The sequence below is a fragment of the Ictidomys tridecemlineatus genome, chromosome 7, assembly GCF_052094955.1.
Source record: "Ictidomys tridecemlineatus isolate mIctTri1 chromosome 7, mIctTri1.hap1, whole genome shotgun sequence".
NCBI classification, from domain to species: domain Eukaryota; kingdom Metazoa; phylum Chordata; class Mammalia; order Rodentia; family Sciuridae; genus Ictidomys; species Ictidomys tridecemlineatus.
This window is the reverse complement of record NC_135483.1, coordinates 32975180-32995536: the sequence shown is the minus strand read 5'-3', so window position 1 is coordinate 32995536 and position 20357 is coordinate 32975180. Positions and strand designations below refer to the sequence as shown.

The 20357-nt window shown below is 39.1% G+C and overlaps 1 protein-coding gene across 1 annotated transcript; it reads left to right on the top strand.

The window, feature by feature from the left end:
* Positions 1 to 9796: 9796 nt before the first annotated feature.
* Cthrc1 (collagen triple helix repeat containing 1) lies at positions 9797 to 20338 on the top strand. Its single transcript, XM_005316278.4, has 4 exons — positions 9797 to 10159; positions 14028 to 14249; positions 16483 to 16699; positions 20181 to 20338. The coding sequence occupies exons 1-4, from the start codon at positions 10007 to 10009 to the stop codon at positions 20321 to 20323; spliced, it is 735 nt and encodes a 244-aa protein (XP_005316335.1). The 5' UTR covers positions 9797 to 10006; the 3' UTR covers positions 20324 to 20338.
* Positions 20339 to 20357: the final 19 nt, after the last annotated feature.

Sequence of the window (20357 nt, the reverse complement as noted above, 5' to 3'; positions counted from 1 at the left end):
TCTGCTCTGACTGTGGCAGTCTACTTGCCAGAATTTGTTTTGGAGGCCTGCAGTTGGGCTTGAAGAATCAGAGACTGGACAGTGGTTATAGGCCAGCAGCCAGGGTACTGCTCTTCTTTCTCTATGCGGGTGGTTCTTCTGGCAGTGGCTTTGTCTTTTTTTGTGATTTCAGTTTCTGGTGGACAGTCCAGCATGGTTCCAGCTTTGACTGGACACCTTAAGAATCCCCAGCTTAGGAGATGGTAGCAGCTTATAGTTATTGCCAATGCTAGGGTTGCCTAACTGTCTTCTGTTTAGCAGGTAGTCTGTGTGGGTCGCCAGCTTTTTGTATAAATACTCCCAGTTGGACCTTGAAAGATACAACTGATGTATAAATTAGGTGTCATCCCGTGAATCATGCCTTCTTTTCATTCTGTATGGAATGCTTGACCTATCTAATTGTTTTAGTCAGCTTTTTCACTTCTGTGACTAAAAGATCTGACAAGAACAATTAGAGGAGGAAATGTTTACTTGGGGGACTCACAGTTTCAGAGGTCTCAGTCTATAAACAGATGGCTCCATTCCTTGGGGCTCAAAGTAAGGCAGAACATCATGGCAGAAGAGTAGATCAGAGGGAAGCAGGTCACACGATGATCAGAAAGCAGAAAGAGAGACTCCATTCGCCAGATACAAAGTATATACCCTAAAGTCGTGGACCCACAATACCCCACCTCCTCCCACACCCTACCCACCTTCAGTTACCACTCAGTTAATCCTGTCAGGTGATTAATTCATTGATTGGGTTAAGGCTCTCGTAACTTAATCATTTCACTTGTAAATCTTCTTGCATTGTCTCACACATGAGTTTTTTGAGGGACACTTCACATTCAAACTATAACACTAATAAAAATAATAATAGCTAATTTGTCATGAGCACAAGAATCATTGTGCTAAGACAGCATTCTCCCAATTGATCTTCATGCAATATTTTGAAGAAGGTACTATCACTATCCTCATCTGAGAAACTTGAGGTGCAAATAGATTTTAAGTAACTGGTCCAAGGTCATGATCCTTAAAAAGTACAATCAAAATTCAACTGAGGTGTATATAATTTCAGTCTATCACTTTTAATCATTCTATTCCATTGTCTTTCACATGTTGTATTTATGAAAAATACATTAAAAAAGTCAGATTAAAATTAAAACTTACTCATGTGGTATAAGAAAAAAAAAAGAATTCATTAACCATGTAACTGAGAAGTACAAGCTCACTTTGGGATAGGGTCTTCTTTCTCTCCAGTTCTCAAGAGCTCTTTGCAATAACAGACAAAACAGCCACTGATCATTGGTAGCCCCAAACTCAGACTCAGTCTCTGCCAGTTTAGCAGATAGGCCAGTATTTGCTGAGAATGGTTTTCTGTTGTTGTTTTGTTTTGGGCACTGAGGATTGATTCCAGGAGTACTTAACCACTGAGCCACATCCCCAGCCCATTTTATTTTATGTTTATTTTGAGACAGGGTCTCACTAAGTTTCTTAGGGTCTTGCTAAGTTGCTAAGGCTATCTTTGAACTTGCAATCCTCCTACCTCAGCTTCCCAAGCTGCTGGGATGACAGGAGTGTACCACTGCACCCAGCCTCAGCCATTTTTATTTTTTATTTTGAGACAGGATATCACTAAGCTGCTGAGAGTCTCACTGGGTTGCTGAGGACAGCCTCAAACTTCCTCCTGCCTCCTCCTCCCAAGTTGCTGGCATTACAGGAGTATGTCACCATGCCTGGCCTGAAGATAGTATTTGTTATTGTTGTCATTGTTTTGAAAGAAGTCCCAGTAAGAGCTCTTTTTAGCCTCTTTTGGGGATCTCCTACTCATCTCTGAACCACTTACTATGACCAAATAAATGTGATCCTTAATAGCTGGGGGCCTGGATAACATACCCCACTTCTGGGTCAAACCCCTACTGGACCTATATGGAATGGGCTCCCTCCTCTAAAGAAGGATTCTGTCACCAAAAGAAATCTAAGTGTCTCTGAAAGGACAAAGGCAAGGAATGTTCAACTGAAGAGCTTTCCTCCTTGACTCCAGAAATATAATGAAATTTCTAGTTGTTTCTCACCTCTTACAAATTATGTTTGAAATATATTTTCTTCATTTTGCACATTTCTAGTTTTTATATTGGCACTCACAATTATTTCTATTTTCAACAGGAAAACCTCCTTTGTACTTTTCTCTGCCTTGCTGGGCCTGTAGGCTAAAGACTACATTTCCCAGAAGTCCTTCCAGCTGATTTCCTGTTAGGATCTAGTGATGGGATAACTGGAGGCATTATAAGGAGATAGGAAGACGTAAGGAAGATAAAGGGAGCTTCTTGCTATTGAGTCTTGCCAGCCTTATGCTGACTTCAGGGGACAGAGCCTGCCATAGCCACCAGCTTCTCTTGCCACTTCTAGCACCAGCAGAGCTACAGCCCTGCAGAAGTGTCAACACCAGCTGGCCTTGCTCCGTTGGTAGTTCAAACTCTGTGCACTCAGCGTCCAACAAGAAGTCTAAGAACTAAATGTGCACCAACTGGGCAGGTATGAACCTTTCTCAAGGCCCAGTTTTCCAGAACTTCCCCACAGATACCTGTTCTCTTTTGTTTGGGGGTAAGCTGCTTCATTCAGTATCTGTCTGGTTTTCTCTGCATTCTGACTTTCTTGCATCTGGGAAAACAATTTTGTATGTTAAATCCTCTCTAATTGAAATATACAGCAAGGCTTATTTTTTTTAATTAATTAATTTATTTATTTTATTGGTTGTTCACAACATTACAAAGCTCTTGACATATCATATTTCATACATTAGATTGAAGTGGGTTATGAACTCCCAATTTTACCCCAAATGCAGATTGCAGAATCACGTCGGTTACACATCCACAATTTTACATATTGCCCACTTAGTAATTGTTGTATTCTGCTACCTTTCCTATCCCCTACTATCCCCCCTCCCCTCCCCTCCCATCTTCTCTCTCTACCCCATCTACTGTAATTCATTACTCTCCTTGTTTATTTTCCCATTCCCCTTATAACCTCTTATATGAAATTTTGTATAGCAATGAGGGTCTCCCTTCATTTCCATGCAATTTCTCTTTTCTCTCCCTTTCCCTCCCATCTCATGTCTCTGTTTAATGTTAGTCTTTTCTTCCTGCTCTTCCTCCCTGCTCTGTTCATAGTTGCTCTCATTATATCAAAGAAGACATTTGGTATTTGTTTTTTAGGGATTGACTAGCTTCACTAAGCATAATCTGCTCTAGTGCCATCCATTTCCCTGCAAATTCTATGATTTTGTCATTTTTTATTGCTGCATAGTACTCCATTGTGTATAGATGCCACATTTTTTTTTATCCATTCATCTATTAAAGGGCATCTGGGTTGGTTCCACAGTCTAGCTATTGTGAATTGTGCTGCTATGAACATCGATATGGCAGCATCCCTGTAGCATGCTCTTTTAAGGTCTTCAGGGAATAGTCCGAGAAGGGCAATAGCAGGGTCAAATGGTGGTTCCATTCCCAGCTTTCCCAGGAATCTCCAAACTGCTTTCCAAATTGGCCGCACCAGTTTGCAGTCCCACCAGCAATGTACAAGAGTACCCTTTTCTCCACATCCTCGCCAGCACTTGTTGTTGTTTGACTTCATAGTGGCTGCCAATCTTACTGGAGTGAGATGGTATCTTAGGATGGTTTTGATTTGCATTTCTCTGACTGCTAGAGATGGTGAACATTTTTTCATCTATTTGTTGATTGATTGTATATCCTCCTCTGAGAAGTGTCTGTTCAGCTCCTTGGCCCATTTGTTGATTGGGTTATTTGTTATCTTATTGTCTTATTTTTTGAGTTCTTTGTATACTCTGGATATTAGGGCTCTATCTGAAGTGTGAGGAGTAAAAATTTGTTCCCAGGATGTAGGCTCCCTATTTACCTCTCTTATTGTTTCTCTTGCTGAGAAAAAACTTTTTAGTTTAAGTAAGTCCCATTTGTTGATTCTTGTTATTAACTCTTGTGCTATGGGTGTCCTATTAAGGAATTTGGAGCCCGACCCCACAATATGTAGATCGGAGCCAACTTTTTCTTCTATCAGACACAGAGTCTCTGATTTGATATCAAGCTCCTTGATCCATTTAGAGTTAACTTTTGTGCATGGCAAGAGGAGGGGATTCAGTTTCATTTTGTTGCATATGGATTTCCAGTTTTCCTAACACCATTTGTTGAAGATGCTATCCTTCCTCCATTGCATGCTTTAGCCCCTTTATCAAATATAAGATAGTTGTAACTTTGTGGATTAGTCTCTGTGTCCTCTATTCTATACCATTGGTCCATCCGCCTGTTTTGGTACCAGTACCATGCTGTTTTTGTCACTATTGCTCTGTAATATAGTTTGAAATCTGGTATCCCTATACCGCCTGATTCACACTTCCTGCTTAGAATTGCTTTTACAGCAAGGCTTATGTCACTACTCAAGTTCTTCTGTATTAATTCTAGTGACTGTCCCATTGGTCCTGTAAAAAAGTGGCAATTTAAGCCCATTTATTTCCATCTCTATTTCAACTACACTAAGTTTACAAGTGCCTCTCGCTAATCTCACCACTCGTCTTTATTCTTCTCATCAAATGGAAAATAATTATTTGACTATTTATATAAAATAGTCAAGCAATTATGCAATTACTGCTATACAAAGACAGAAATGCTGCTGAAACTGAACTTTTGACTGGCAGGTAGTAATCATATGTTACTTTGAAATGTGAAATGTTCATTGTTAACTGATACATAAAGGATACACTTAGCACATAAAGACTGAGAATTAAGTGAATGTGTAATATTTTAAAAGTTGAGAACTATTTTTTCTGCTTCCCTACAAAAAAAGTTTTATATCTATCTATCTATCTATCTATCTATCTATCTATCTATCTATCTTTGGAGGCTGATCCCTACCAATAATTCAATCAGAGTATTTAATGACCAAGGCTGATATCATTTTGTGTTACAAGGAGTCAAGACATGAAAATCAAAAGCTTTGAGCCATAGCTAATTGATATACATAGGAGGCTCCCAAAGTTCTCACCTCCTTAAGTATAAGCCTAATATAGTCCCCTCCCTTGAGTGTCAGTGAACCTGTGCATATGATCTATGTCATTCTCATGATTATTTTACATTGTATGGCAGAAGGGTTTTTGCAGAAGTAATTAAGGTCCCTAATCAGTTGACTTAATTAAAAGGAAATTATCCTGGTGGCCCTGACTTAACTGTGTGAGCCATAAGGGACTACACCCTTCCTGAAGTCAGAGATTTAATATGTGAGATAGATACTGAGTTCCTTTGGAGGGGCCACCTGGCAAGGACTTCACACCAACTACTGGTAGCTAAGAATGTTGATTAACCCATAGACAGCAAGAAAATTGGGCTCTTGATCACATGACTAGAAGAAATAAATTCTTCCAACAACTTAAGGAAGCTTGGGAGGGGAATTTTCCCTAGCTAAGCTTCCAAAGGATGATGCACCTGAGCACAACTTGATTTTTGCCTTGTATAATGCTGAACAGAGGATATAACCAGGTGTGCTGGACTTCTGGCCCACGAAAACTGGGAGGTAATAAATCTGTGCTGTATTAAACCACTAAGTTTGTAGTAATTTGTCACCTTGTCATGAAACTAGTTTACCCTATGCAAAATTATGCCTGGCTTCTTCTATACTGCCACTGCCACTTTTCATCCCTCTTACTTCATAGGAAGAGAAAGATCTTAACTGTAGCTCTTGCTCAGTCTTGCCATGCGATACCCTCTGCTATGTTTTGATGTATCAAGAAGGCCCTTACCACATGTTGAACAGACTCCAGCGCCATGTTCTTGGACTTCCCAACACCAGAACTGTGAGGCAAATAAACTTCTGTTTATTTGTAAAAACTTTGTAAATCACCCTGTCTCCAGTATTTTGCCATAACAACAGAAAACAGACCATCAAGACAATCGTTTTAAGCCAAAATATAATCATTGCCCTAGGTAATGATGGGTTTGGAAATTGACATGTGATCTGATCCTAGCAGAAGATACAATCCAAGGTCTATAAGGTGACGTTAGAGGTTTTTTGCCCTAAAACTGACAGACAGGAGACCGTAGGAGATTTTTCTGCACATTTCTATGCCTGAATGTGGTATCTGGGGCCTTCTGACTGTCATAAGAAAAGGAAGTCAGATGGTAAAACTGACCCACTGAAGATGGCAGGGTGGAGCAATGGAAAGATCTAGGCACATTCTCACTTCAGGGCCTTAAGGTCGAAGATGCCCTCTACCTGGAGTAATTTTCTCATAAATAGTGGCATAGTTAACTCCTTTATCTTCTTCAAGCCTTTGCCAAAATGTCACCTTGCATGAGACTACTCTACCCTAGGCAAAATCATGCCTGGCTTCTCCTATATTGTCACTGCTACTTTTCATCCCTCTTATCATTTTCTATTGTTTTCCATAGAATTTATTGCCTAAAATACCTTATGATTACATTATAATTCATCTTTATGTAGATTGTTTACTATCTTTTATGATGAACTAAATTATAAGCTTTATGAGGGCCAAGAAGCTTATCTTTATTATTCATTGATAAACTTCTACAGCTTTGAACAGAACTGAACATATAGTAGACCTCAGTAAACATTCATTTAATGAGTGAATGAATGAATCCCGCAGTAACAGCAGACTTAAGAATCAAATGTCTCACAGCGTCACTCTTTGGTGTGCTTCTTCTTTCAAACAGAAGAAAGATTTCCTAGGGGATTAAAAAATGGATTTGTTATGGGTGGTCTAGAGGATAAAACCAAGGCATGTGGGTCAAAACTATTTGGAGGCACTTAAGGGAACAGCTTCTTTGGTTCAGAAGAGCCCAGAATCCTCCAAAGGGCATCTCCCTGGCCAAGCCCCTGACTCCGGTTTTACCTTTCCATTGCAGTCCCTTTACTTTGATCCTTTTCTGCCCCTATGACACCTGACCCCAAAGGCACCTACTTGGCTTAAGCCTCTGGCTCAATTCTTTCCTCAATTTCTACCAGCAAGGCTGTATAAAGGTGGAATACTCAAAAGAAATATTATTAAATGCTGAACCTGAACTAAGAATTATCTGACCTCAGTACAATCCATCTTTGGGGTTTGCTGTATGATCTTGGAAAGTTTATTGAGTTCTGAGTTGCCTTTAGTTGTGTGCCTCAAAAGTAAATTAGGTGGATTGTATTGACTGATTGCTAAATTGAGGCTGACTCTGCAAGTCTTTGTTTCTACTCTTCTGAAGAGGTCAGTGATGTTATATTAGAACTTGTATCACACGAATGAAGGGGGATAAACTATACCCAACAGTATTAACTCATTCACTCGCCTTCCTAATTTTTTTCCAAGAGTTTTGTTTTGTTTTGGGAACAGGTGCTGAATGTGCACGGAAAATGCCATCTGCAGCTACTTCTATTTTAATTATTAACAACTTAAATATTTAAATTCAGGGGCTGGAGTTGTGGCTCAGAGGTAGAGCACTCACCTAGCATGTGCGAGGACCCGGGTTCGATCCTCAGCACCACATAAAAATAAGTAAATAAAATAAAGGTATTGTGTTCAACCACAACTAAAAAATAAAAATTAAAAAAATACATATATTTAAATTTTATTTTATTTTTTTATTTTTTTAGAGAGAGTGAGAGAGAGGGGGGGACAGAGAGAGAGAGAGAGAGAATTTTAACATTTATTTATTTTTTCTTAGTTCTCGGCGGACACAACATCTTTGTTGGTATGTGGTGCTGCTGAGGATCGAACCCGGGCCGCACGCATGCTAGGCGAGCGCGCTACCGCTTGAGCCACATCCCCAGCCATATATTTAAATTTTAAAATCAAGTTTTTCTTGAACTTTTTTAGCTCAACATAGAAGACATAGGCTCAACTGACACATAAATTTAAAAGGTTTAACTTCACTAAAATTTAGCTCTACTATAACTCAGTCAAATAAATAATTTTACGTAATTTTAAAACATATTAACAAATCTAATATATCTGATTTTTCTCAAATGCCAAATGTCTATTGGGAACAACTTAAAGGTCTAATAAGAAGAACCTTTTAAAATACTCAGCACCTCTCTCTCTCTCTTTTTTGATGAAAATGTAATTATTCATTTCAAATTAATATCACAAATTTAATGTGTTAATTTTCTTAAGTGTGTTGTATACAAAAATGTCATTGTAGCTGTTACAAGACTTAGTCCTAAAATTAACCTTGAAAATTAGAATCTGCAAAAGACTCATTTGTTCATCGTTGGCTGGGGAAATCTGGGGAAACAGCACTAGGGACTCAAAGCTAATTCCTAATCTTTAATGGGAACTAAAATTTTTAATGGTAGAACAGGCCTAAAGATTAGAACGAAAACAAGCTCATCTGAATAAGATAGTAACTTTCAGAGGTAATAGGATAAAATGCCTTTGCAAACCCACAAAGGAATAGAAGTAAGCACAGAGACAGTAAAATTAAGCTAAACTTTGGGGCTAATTTTGGAACCTGGGAGACAAGATATGTGAAAGACCTCTCCTCTGTATGCTGTAATGCACTTTTGCTTGATTATAATATCATCTTTAATTAATAATATCCAGCTTACTTACTTTACAATGTGATTGGATTAATTCTGTGAACATGTAATTTAAAATTGTTTGGATGTTAGTGCAGGGTTAGTTCTTTGCTGGTTCCCCGTATCTGGACCCCAGATTTACAGAGAGGGACCATTTGAAATTACAGGAGATCGAAGCAGCAGCAGGAGGAGGAGAAGGAGGAACTAGAACTGGCTGGAAGAAAGAGTTTCCAGTGGTTCCCTGCTCTCCCTTCCAGCCTCAAGGCTTCTGTGACCACAGTGGTTTGGCTGCAAAAGGGCATCAGCCAGGACCTCCTTCAGCTTTCTACAGGACCAGATTCCTGGACATGTGATCTGTTGGTCATATGGAGCATGGCACTTAGAAGGACCCCACACTTGGTTTAATTGCTCTGTTGTCGTGTTTTGAAATTCTCTCTCTCTCTCTCTCTCTCTCTCTCTCTCTCTCTCTCTCTCTCTCTCTCTCTCTCTCTCTTTTAAACAGAGGCCCCTGCATTCTCATTTTTCACTGGGCAGGGCAAAGTATGTAGCCAGTCACAGCTTTAGAACTCAATTTAGATTTTTACTTCTGACAAACAGGAATGAAGTTTACCTGTGGCTAGGTGTTAGGCCAGGAATGAGCATCCTAGAACTGCCTTGATCTGCTTCCCTGCACATCTGCTCCTTCTCATTAATACTCATCAGTTGAGCTCCCACTAACTTTGGGGTACCGGCTGATCTCTACAGGGAATCCTGTTGAGTTGAATTTGACATCAGCAGCATTACCATTCAACAGCACCCTCCATGTTGCTATAGATGTAGCAGGATTAGTTTTGCCTGTAGTGTACAAAGGTGTACCCGCTCCAACTGGATCCTCCCTGGTGGGTAGCCTGGACCCTGAGAAGCCTTTCTTCCAGAATGGAGGGAGGACAGGTAAACGGACACAAGGGTTTCGAAAAGGATAATGTCAACCGGAGATCAAGAGTGAATGCTCAAAGTGAACGTCTATCATTGAACGTTGGTTAACTTCCCTGACTGAGCCTCCACCGAGGCTTCACCTGTGGTTCCTGACCACAGCCACGCCTCCCCGACTTCGCAGGCGGGCGCTGCATGGTGTCCGCGCAGTCGGCGGAGGGTCCCGGCGGCACAGCGGCGGCGGCAGGAGGGGCGGGCCCGGGTCTGGCCCGCCCCGCGGCGGCCGGGGGTGGGGGCACTGGCCTATTACGGGATGGAAACTCCGGGTGTCCAGGGGGCGGGAGGAGAAAGAAGGGAGGTCTGCGCGCGGTGAAAGGCGCATTGATGAAGCCTGCGGCGGCCTCGGAGCACAGCAGGACTAGACGCTGACCAGGTCTGGCTTCCGCGGTCTGCTCCTCCGCCTACGCCTCCTGCTCCGCGGGGTCTACCCGCCAGCGCCATGCACCCCCCAGGCGGTGCCACCTCCCCGCAGCGGGGGCTCGGCCTCCTGCTGTTGCTGCTGCTATTGCAGCTGCCCGCACCGTCGAGCGCCTCTGAGACCCCCAAGGGGAAGCAAAAGGCGCTGATCCGGCAGAGGGAGGTGGTGGACCTGGTGAGTTGGGGGAGCCGGGTCGGGGCTGCAGCACCAGAAGAGGGTACAGAGGGCACGGGTGAGGTCGTCTGTCCAGTTCTTAGGGGGAGAGTGACTGAACAGCTGTGTATTGTGTATATTGCGATCCCGTGGTTGTCCTGCTTTGTCTATGTATAAGGAAGGACCCGGGTTATGCATGTAGTGGAGTCTTGGAACTGGAGGGAAGACCAAAATCAGAGGCCTTCGTGGGGCGGAGATGCGACGTGGGTCGGGTGGAACTCGCCCAGTAATTTCTGGCCTCAGGGGAGGCCACCCTTGGGAGAGGTGAGAGAGGGTTAGGGTGGCAATGAGGGTAGAATAAAGATCTTGGGTAGGTAGAGTGGGCTAGAAAAGACCCTGGACGGCTTATCCCCTGGGCTTGGGCCAGGGCCTTGCAACGTGTCCTTTGTTGGGGCTGGTGGCCACGTCTTCCTGAAGGAAAGAATAAACAACCCCCACAAAGCATTCGTCCAACTCTTTGTAACTTGAAGACTATGAGTCACATTGGGTCATCTTCCTGGGGATTATGGGCTGCAATTTACTTTGTTGGACAACCACAGCTGGGGCCAGGAAAGGTTCAGAGGGTTTAGGCCGGAAGGGCAAATGAAAGGTACCAGCACTGACCCTTCAAAGACCCATTTCATTTGCTCTGTTTAGATGAGCAGTCTTCAGCCTGTGGCCACCAGGTAGGAGCATCACAGTGGTGCTATGGGAGGAGAGCAAATAAGTAGCCCAAGTGCTTTCTGAGAGGCCAATCTGAGAAAGGTCTGTTTACTTAAAGCTCTTTCCCTCTAAAAGCTAATAAACCCTGTGGGGGTGGGGAGGCAGTGTCGTGTGACAAGAGCAAGTCTTTCACAGATAACTGTAATCCTTGGCACATCACAAATTTCAACTCTTAGACCAGCCTCTTGCAGACGAATATGGTTGATAGGCATTGCAGGACATAAGACCAGGAGACATGTATTGATTTATTTTTTTCTTTTAAGTTTCAAATTTGTTAAACTGCCATTCTAAACTGGCAGCCAGTTCTATGCTGGATTCAACAGCGCTGGAAAAAAATTCCTGCCGTTTCACACAGCACTTTTTGGTGATAGGCTGTGTAATTTTGTTCCACAAAAGCAGACTATGTGTTCAGGACTACAGTTCTATTTTAAATCTCTAAATTGTTAAAACTGTACCAAATGGCGGTGGTTTCGTGTAGTTTGCACTTTATGAATGTGTAATTATGATCACAAAATACCCCTTCTCCCCATAAAGCTAGCAATTTTCCCCCTCTAAGGATTTACAGCCCCTGTGGTTTGGCCACAACTCTATCCCAACTTGGAAAAGCTTATTATGCAGCCAGGCTCAGGTGCATCCTGTGGCTTGGGTTTGATTTGGGTGATAGAAAAAGTCCACGCAGTCATTTAGAAGGTTTCAACAGATTCTATAAAGCAACTTCTTTGTATAGGATCTTTCAAAGCCTTCCTTTCAAGTTCCCACCAAGTTCTGCCCCCTGGTGGCTAGTGAAAGAAAATGGGGTGGGGCAAATTTGAGCTTACCGGTTACATTTTTGATTTTATAGACGTTTTTTGAGACTCTAAATGTGTTGGGCTAGCATTTTAAGGTGGATGAAGACAGATTTAATACCAGTCAAACCAAGTCCAATAAAGTCATGTGATCCCTGAAATGCAGTTTTTACATGGAAACATGGCACTATTGACATTTTGGGCCAGGTAATTCCTCATTGTGGGGATGTCCTGTGCATTGGTAACATGGTTAACATCATTTCTGACCTCTACCAACTAGATTCCATTGGTAATCTCCCCACAAAAATTGCAGCAACCCAGTGTCTGTGGACATCGCCAAGTGTCTCTTGGGAGACAAAACTGTCCCCAGTTGAGAATCATTAATAGTATGGAAAAAAAATCCTTAATCCATGTAGCATCTTGCCCTGAGAAAAATAATAGTGAAAAAAATAAAGAGTACCAAAAGAAATTTTACTGTTTATTCCTTTACACGTTAAATATATGTCCAAACATGTATGTATATGTATGTGTATATATATATATATATATATGTATACACACACACACACATACACACACACACATCTATATCTATCTAACTATCTATCTGCAAGTGAAGTGAATGAAATTACTAAAATGAAAATTAATTCTAAAAAACAGTTTTTATTTTGGCATGTCTTCAAATACTTTTGCAATTTTAAAATACTTTTGTTACTATTTCTCTGAGTATATAAATAATAGTGCCTTTTTTGTCTTAAAGTAGGGAAAATGGCAATATCTAAATTACAAAATATCATGGACCAAAACAAAGATCAAGCTGGTGATGTGAGAAGCAAATTTGTTGGCAAACAGTCTAGTAGGATCCCTCATAGATAGTGTTACTATTGGATTTTGTAATCTGATTATGCCCAATCTCAGATTATAAGGTTAAAAGATAAGCTTTGACATTCTTTTACTATATAAAGAGCCTTGGATGTGTTCTCAATGAATAGTATATTTATACAGAATGATAATATTAGACAATTTATACAAATATCAAAAGTATTAAAGAATTTAAATGTATGCAATGAGTTTTGGAAAGTCTAATGAATGGCACCCCTGTTCCCATGTGAACTAATTCAAGGGTAGGCACAGGAATTGGACAGATGGAGCTCAAAATATCACCTTTGCTGCATGGCTCAGATGTGCAAGCAATTGGGTTTGCTAATGCGCTCTTCCTCAAATCTAGACCCTGGTGGAGTCCAGTCAAGGAGACATCCTGAGTCACAGCCTCATACTAGTCTTTGGGGGATTAGAATGATAATGACTGGCATGTACAGTGTTTACTGTATTCCAAGCATTGTTCTAAGCACATTTTTTATATATGATGCACTTAAATCTTATATACACCCTACAAAATGGGAATCTTTGTTATTATCCCTATTTCACAGATAAGGAAATGGGCATCGAAATGTTGAGTAATTGGCCCTATCTTACATAGCTAATAAGGGGTGGAGCCAGGATTAAAATCCAAAGAAACTGGCTTTAAAATCCATGTATTCAAACTCTACAAAATACTCCCCACTACATACATATAAACAACCACGGCAGAACAGAGAATCCTAGCACTTACACATGGTTTGATATGTGATTGCACCCGTACTGAGGACCGATGGTCATATGGAACTAAGCCACTTACTTCTTTTTGGGAAGGCAGAGTGGGTTAAAGACCAGAAGTGTTACCCTTGTACTACTTCCTCCATATAAAAATTATTCAGAGGGTTTAGGCCAGCATGGCAAATGAAGGGTCCCAGTGCAGACCTTTCAACAAGTGGAGGATATGTATATCCAATGTAGAGCTGTTACCAGTACAAGGTAATTATTGACTGCTAAGATTTTATTTTACAAATCTGTCCCTAGCAATTCACTGTAGGGAATAATAACTCAGAAGAAAAAAGCTATATAGATGAAGATTTTTATTACAATATTAATGATAGGAAAAAACAAGTAAATTTAATATCCAAAGATGGTGCACTGTTTGCATGAACTGTAAGAAGAGTATAATTATGAAGTTCAAGTCCCTTTATAACCTCTATAAGGTTAGGAGAAAAAAGGCAGAATTTGAAATTATATCTATCTAGGAATACAGCTATTTAAAATTATATGTGCTTTAATGAGCTGTGGAAAGAAACAGGCAAATGAAAACAATGAAATAATTTTTAAAAGAATTATCTATAAGATCTTACCTAGAACACGGACAAGTGGTTTGAAGGGATTCAAATAAATACAATTTTAATCATTATATTGAATCTTTGAAGCTTATGGTGATGAGAGTTATTTTCTCCTTTCCTTTCTTGCTGTAGTACAATGGAATGTGTTTACAAGGACCAGCAGGGGTGCCTGGTCGTGATGGGAATCCTGGGGCCAATGGCATTCCAGGTACCCCTGGGATCCCAGGTCGGGATGGATTCAAAGGAGAAAAGGGGGAGTGCCTGAGAGAAACCTTTGAGGAGTCCTGGACCCCTAACTACAAGCAGTGTTCATGGAACTCATTGAATTATGGCATAGATCTTGGAAAAATTGCTGTAAGTAAAGTCTGAATTACTTTCAAGTTGAAGCAAAACTTTAGGATTTTATATTCGACTGTTAATTTTCTAGGTAGGATTTTATTGTGGTTTCTTTATTTTTTTTTAACCAAAAGACTAAAAAATAAAATAAAATAAGGAGCAGGTAACATATAACTTTTAACTTAAATTTAATGAAAAAGTTGATAACATTTCAGTTAATTTCATAAAAGTATTTTAAGACTAATTACTTTTATGTTTTTTAACCATAATATTTAAAATAAGTTACTCTTGTTTTTTAAATGCAAGCAAAAAAAGAGAACATAGGTTTTCTAATCTTTTCATAAAGTGAATTTAAATTTAAATCAGTCTAAGAAATTCTTCTGTGGGCTTCAGACCTAAAAACGGAAAAAGTTTCCAAGAATTACCACATTATAGGATCTGCAAATGGGAAGTCCATTGGTATTTGTCCTTATTCCAGGTAGTATGCTCAGCTTAAAATTGCTGAAGAGAAGTGAAATGTACCAGATGGAGTTTACTATAACCATTTAAAATTATCCTGCAACCTTTTGTATGTGTGTAGGGGGATTACTCAAAATAGCATGTCTGATGTCTGGCAATGCATTTTGATTGCATTTAGTTGTCTTTCTCTCTCTCTCTCTCTCTCTCTCTCTCTCTCTCTCTCTCTCTCTCTTAACTAGAGCTTGAACTCAGAGTGCATTACTACTGAGCTACATCCTCATCCCTTTATAAATTTTTTTGTTTTGAGACAGGATCCCCATAAATGCTGAGGCTGGCCTTGAACTTGCAAACTTCCTACTTCAGCCTCCCAAGTCGCTGGGATTATATAGGCAGGCATACACCATCACACCTGGCATGGTTCAGTCACTTTGATTAGTGTTCTTCTAAAGTAATTGGGGCTGAACAGAGTTGAAATTGTACTATTTTATAAATCATCATCATTTGTTGATCAACTCTGATGTGATTCCACATGTACACTACTGATTTTAACTACTACTACCACTCCTAGGCAAATAGAAGAGATTTTATTTTTATAAAGTATTTGAGTCTTGCAATCTGCACATAATCCCTGTTCCTCATCTCAGACTATTATCTATAAAGAGTTTGAGACTGACTTCATTTTCTGATAGAAGTTCCATCTAGCTGCCATAGTATTGGTGACTGTGAGCTTTTCTCTGTTCATAGGTAATTTCTTAGAAAGCATTTTTAAAAAAATGTTGCCTAGTTATTTAAACATCTGACATTGATAAAATGCTCACTTATTTAGAGTTATTCATCACGAGTTATTGAGTTCTTTCTAAAAGCTATGCTAATGGATACTGCCTTATTAATATGTTTTTGAGTTCTTTTAAAGGTAATCAGAATGAGTACAGGATCTTTTAAAAAATACTTGATTTCTTCAAGTAAAAGATTATAGAGCCATAAGTGAAAAGATAAATTTTTCAAAGACTAATTAGAAGAAAAAAAAAGAATCTTGGACTTAAGATTGTGTCATAGAGGTAAAGTCTAATGCTTTATCCCCTTATACTGTTTGCTCAAAGAGGTCTAGTCAGAGATGTATGGACAGTGCTAGCCTAGAATGCAAGTTCCCTGAAGGCAGGGATTATATTTTGTTAACTGCTGCATCCATACCAGCTAGCACATAATTGGTGCTTAGTATTTTTTTTTAATATTTATTTTTTAGTTGTAGTTGGACACAATACCTTTATTTATTTATTTTTAGGTGGTGCCGAGGATGGAACCAAGGGCCAAGCACGTGTTAGGCGAGCGCTCTACTGCTGAGCCACAACCCCAGCACCCCCCTCCCCCGTGCTTAGTATTTTTTGAATAGAAAAAGAAAAGTAAGGCGGGGGATATAGTTCAGTTGGTAGAGTGCTTACTTGCCTCGCATGCACACAGCCATGGGTTCAAACCCCAACACCACCAAAAAAAAAAAAAAAAAAAAGTATATAGAATGGTTGGTTGAAAATACTGAAGACTAGCTGTTTTTGGTAAATCTGAAAGATACATTAATGAAGTGACGAATTCTAAGAAAGCCATTATTTGATTTTCTTAGAGTTCTTATATCTTATATTAAAGTCTATCTCATAAGGAATTTCCCTTTGTAAAAGTTAAGCTTTTTAAATACATTGGAGAGAAGAATAATTAAGTAAAATTCACAATATAATTTCAAAGTCTCTTTTTAACAAACAGGGAAAGTGTTAATCAAATTGCATTTTTCCGTTTGTGGCAGGAGTGTACATTTACAAAGATGCGCTCTAACAGTGCTCTGCGCGTTTTGTTCAGTGGCTCACTTCGACTGAAGTGCAGGAACGCCTGCTGTCAGCGTTGGTACTTCACATTCAATGGAGCTGAATGTTCAGGACCTCTTCCCATCGAAGCCATCATTTATTTGGACCAAGGAAGCCCTGAACTGAATTCAACAATTAACATTCATCGAACTTCTTCTGGTATGTAAAATAGTGACATTACCTCAGATCAGTCATGGTTTTAACTATCCTGTTGAGTCACTAGCCCACTATGAAGGGATCTCTAGTAAATTTGCAGTTTATGGTCCTCCACCCTGGGGTGCACTTCAAAATTACACAGGATCTTTTTTAAAAAATGTATGGATACATGGGTCCCATCTCTGACCAATTGACTCAGAATCTCTAGGGCACAGTAATGAGAACACCAGAGTGAGTGAGACTGTGGGCCCACCGCTTAGTTCCCCTGACTTTAGAAGAGACCTGAATCAGTGCCAGGTGACTGGATTCTGATGGATTGCCCTGGATTCCATTAGCTAATGGAAGCAGATTGCTTCAGATCTACATCCCATAGGCTGCTGGAATGACTAATCTCAACCAAATGGGAATCCTAACCAGTCATATGAAAGCACTAACCTTGAATAGAAAACCTAACCAGTCACTATATTACTTTTATACCAAGACTTATTGTCTTAAAGAATCTGCCAACCTATAATTCCTCTTCCCCCTTCACACACATATTTTTGCCTGTTATGATGACCCTGCTGGAATTTTGTTTTCCTTTTAGGTGTAGGTGAAAACCCTTAGTAAGATAAAATGCAAGTTGTGTATTTGTATGTGAAAGAGTCCAGAGGACATGCAAAAAGGTGCATAATTATAAGGCATGAGAACAGAAGAGGGAACAGGGATTTATTTTTTTTAATAAATTTATTTTTTTTACTTTTTTAAAAAAATTGTTCTAGTTAGTTACACATGACAATAGAATGTATTTTGACACATTATATGTAAACAGAGTATAATTTCTTATAATTTCTTATTCTTCTGGTTGTACATGATGTAGAATTACACCAGTCAAGTAATCATATATGCACATAGGGTATTAATGTCCAATTCATTCTACCCCCCTCCCCTCCCTTCACTCCCCTTTAATCTAAAGTACCTCTATTTTTCCCTAGTCCTAGTACCCTTATGTGAATTAGCATCCACATATCAGACAAAATATTTGGCCTTTGGTTCTGGCTTATTTTGCTTAGCATGATGTTCTCCAGCTCCATCTATTCATCACCAAATGCCATAATTTCATTTTTCTTTAAGACTGAGTAATATTCCATTGTGTATATATACCACATTCTCTTTATCTAGTCATCTGTTGAAGGGCACCTAGGTTGGTTTCACAGTTTAGCTGTTGTGAATTGAGCTGCTCTAAACATTGATGTGGCTGCATCATCATAGAATGTTGCTTTTAAGTCCTTTGGGTATAAACTAAGGAGTGGGATAATTGGGTCAAATGGTGGTTCCATTCCAGGTTTTCAGAGGACTCTACATTACTGCTTTCCATAGTGGTTGCATCAATTTGCAGTCCCACCAACAATGTATGAGTGTACCTTTTTCCCCACATCCTCACCAACATTTATTGTTGCTTGTGGTTTTGATCATTGCCATTCTGACTGGAATGAGATGAAATCTCAGTGTAGTTTTTATTTGCATTTCTCTATATGAACATTTCTCTGTATGAAAAATACATGAACATTTTTTCATATATTTGTTGATGGATTGTATTTATTCTGTGAAGTGTCCGTTAAAATCCTTAGCCCATTTATTGATTGGGTTATTTGCTTTTTGATGTTATGTTTTTTTGAGTTCTTTATATATAACAGAGATTGATGCTGTATCTGAGGTACATGTGGTTAAAATTTTCCCATTCTGTAGGCTGTCTCTTCATGTTGTTTCCTTTGCTGAGAAGAAGCTTTTTAGTTTGATTACATCCCATTTATTGATTCTTGATTTTACTTCATGTGCTTTAGGGGTCTGGTTAAGGAAGTCATTTTCTAAGCTGACATGGTAGAGATTTAGGCCTACTTTTTCTTCTATTAGGCATAGGGTCTCTGGGTGCCTAAGTCCTTGATTCACTTTGAGTTGATTTTTGTGCAGGATGAGAGAGAGGGGTTAAATTTCATTTTGCTACGTATGGATTTCCAGTTTTCTCAGAACCATCTGTTGAAGAGGCTATCTTTTCTCCATTGTATGTTTTTGGTGCCTTTGTCTAGAATGAGATAACTGTATTTATGTGGGTTTGTCTCTGTGTCTTCTATTCTTCTATACCACTGGTCTACAAGTTATTTTGGTGCCAATACCATGCCGTTTGTTACTATGGCTCTGTAGTATAATTTAAGGGCTGGTATTGTGATGCCTCCTGCTTCAGTTTTCTTGGTAAGGATTGCTTTGGCTATTCTGAACCTCTCATTTTTCAAATGAATTTCATGACTACGTTTTCTATTTCTGTAAAGAATGTCATTGGGATTTTAATAGGAATTCCATTAAATCTGGATAGTGCTTTGATAGTATGGCCATTTTGACAATGTTAATTCTGCCTACCCAAGAATATGGGCGATCTTTCTATCTTTTAAGGCCTTCTTCTATATTTTTCTTTGGTATTCTGTAGTTTTCATTGTGAAGATCTTTCACCTCTTCTGTTAGTTTGATTCCCAAATATTTTATTTATTTGAGGCTATTGTGAATGGGGTAGTTTTCCTGATTTCTCTTTCAGTGGATTCATCACTGATGTATAGGAACATATTTGATTTATGGGTGTTAATTTTATATCCTGCTTCTTTGCTGAATTCATTTATTAGTTCTAAAAGTTTTCTGGTGGAATTTTTTGGGTCTTCTAAATATAGAATGGTGCATTATCTTTTTAATATGTTGATTGCGATTTGACAGAATTTTATTGAGAATTTTTTGCATCTATGTTCATCAGAGATATTGGTCTGAAGTTTTCTTTCCTTGATGTGTCTTTGCCTGGTTTTGGTATCAGAGTGATACTAGCTTCACAGAATGAGTTTGGAAGGATTCCCTTTTTTTCTATTTCATGGAATAATTTGAGGAGTATTGGTGTTAATGCTTAAAATAAATTATTTATTATAAGGAAAGTCTGTATAAAATGGAATTCCCAGATTGAAGGGCTGGTATAATGATTATGTTAGAATTTCTTTTAATATTATAAAAGTCCTTTCTTCTACTTGAGTAGCATCAACGGTACAGATAAGTGTTTAGAAGGAGTTTCTTAAAACAATTTTTAAAAAAGACTTGTATATCTTGGTTCAGGCGTCTTCCAAATTTGGAAAGCCTTGGCTTTTAAAAGTATAGGGTTCCTTTGTTTAGTAAGTAAACTCCTTTTTGATTTCAGGCTATCTCTGTAAGTAAACAGACTCTGGTTTTATGACTGAAACCTGTAAGAAAAGTTAAGCTTGTATCACAAAACAGCTATGCATACATCTTTTAAAAGTATTTATGTACCAAGAAAAACAAATAAAAGTACATAACTTTATTATGAAACCCTTATCAGGTATTAGAATTTTAGTTAGCTTTGTATTAAACAGAATTACAACCTAGCTTTCTAAAGTAAATACAAAGTGAATGGTTTTGCTCTTGTTTTTGAAGACTTTAACTGTCATTTGTTTTGCAGTGGAAGGACTCTGTGAAGGGATCGGTGCTGGATTAGTGGATGTTGCTATCTGGGTTGGTACTTGTTCAGATTACCCAAAAGGAGATGCTTCTACTGGATGGAATTCAGTGTCTCGCATCATTATTGAAGAACTACCCAAATAAATTTTTCATTCCCTACCTCTTTTTTTTTTTTTGA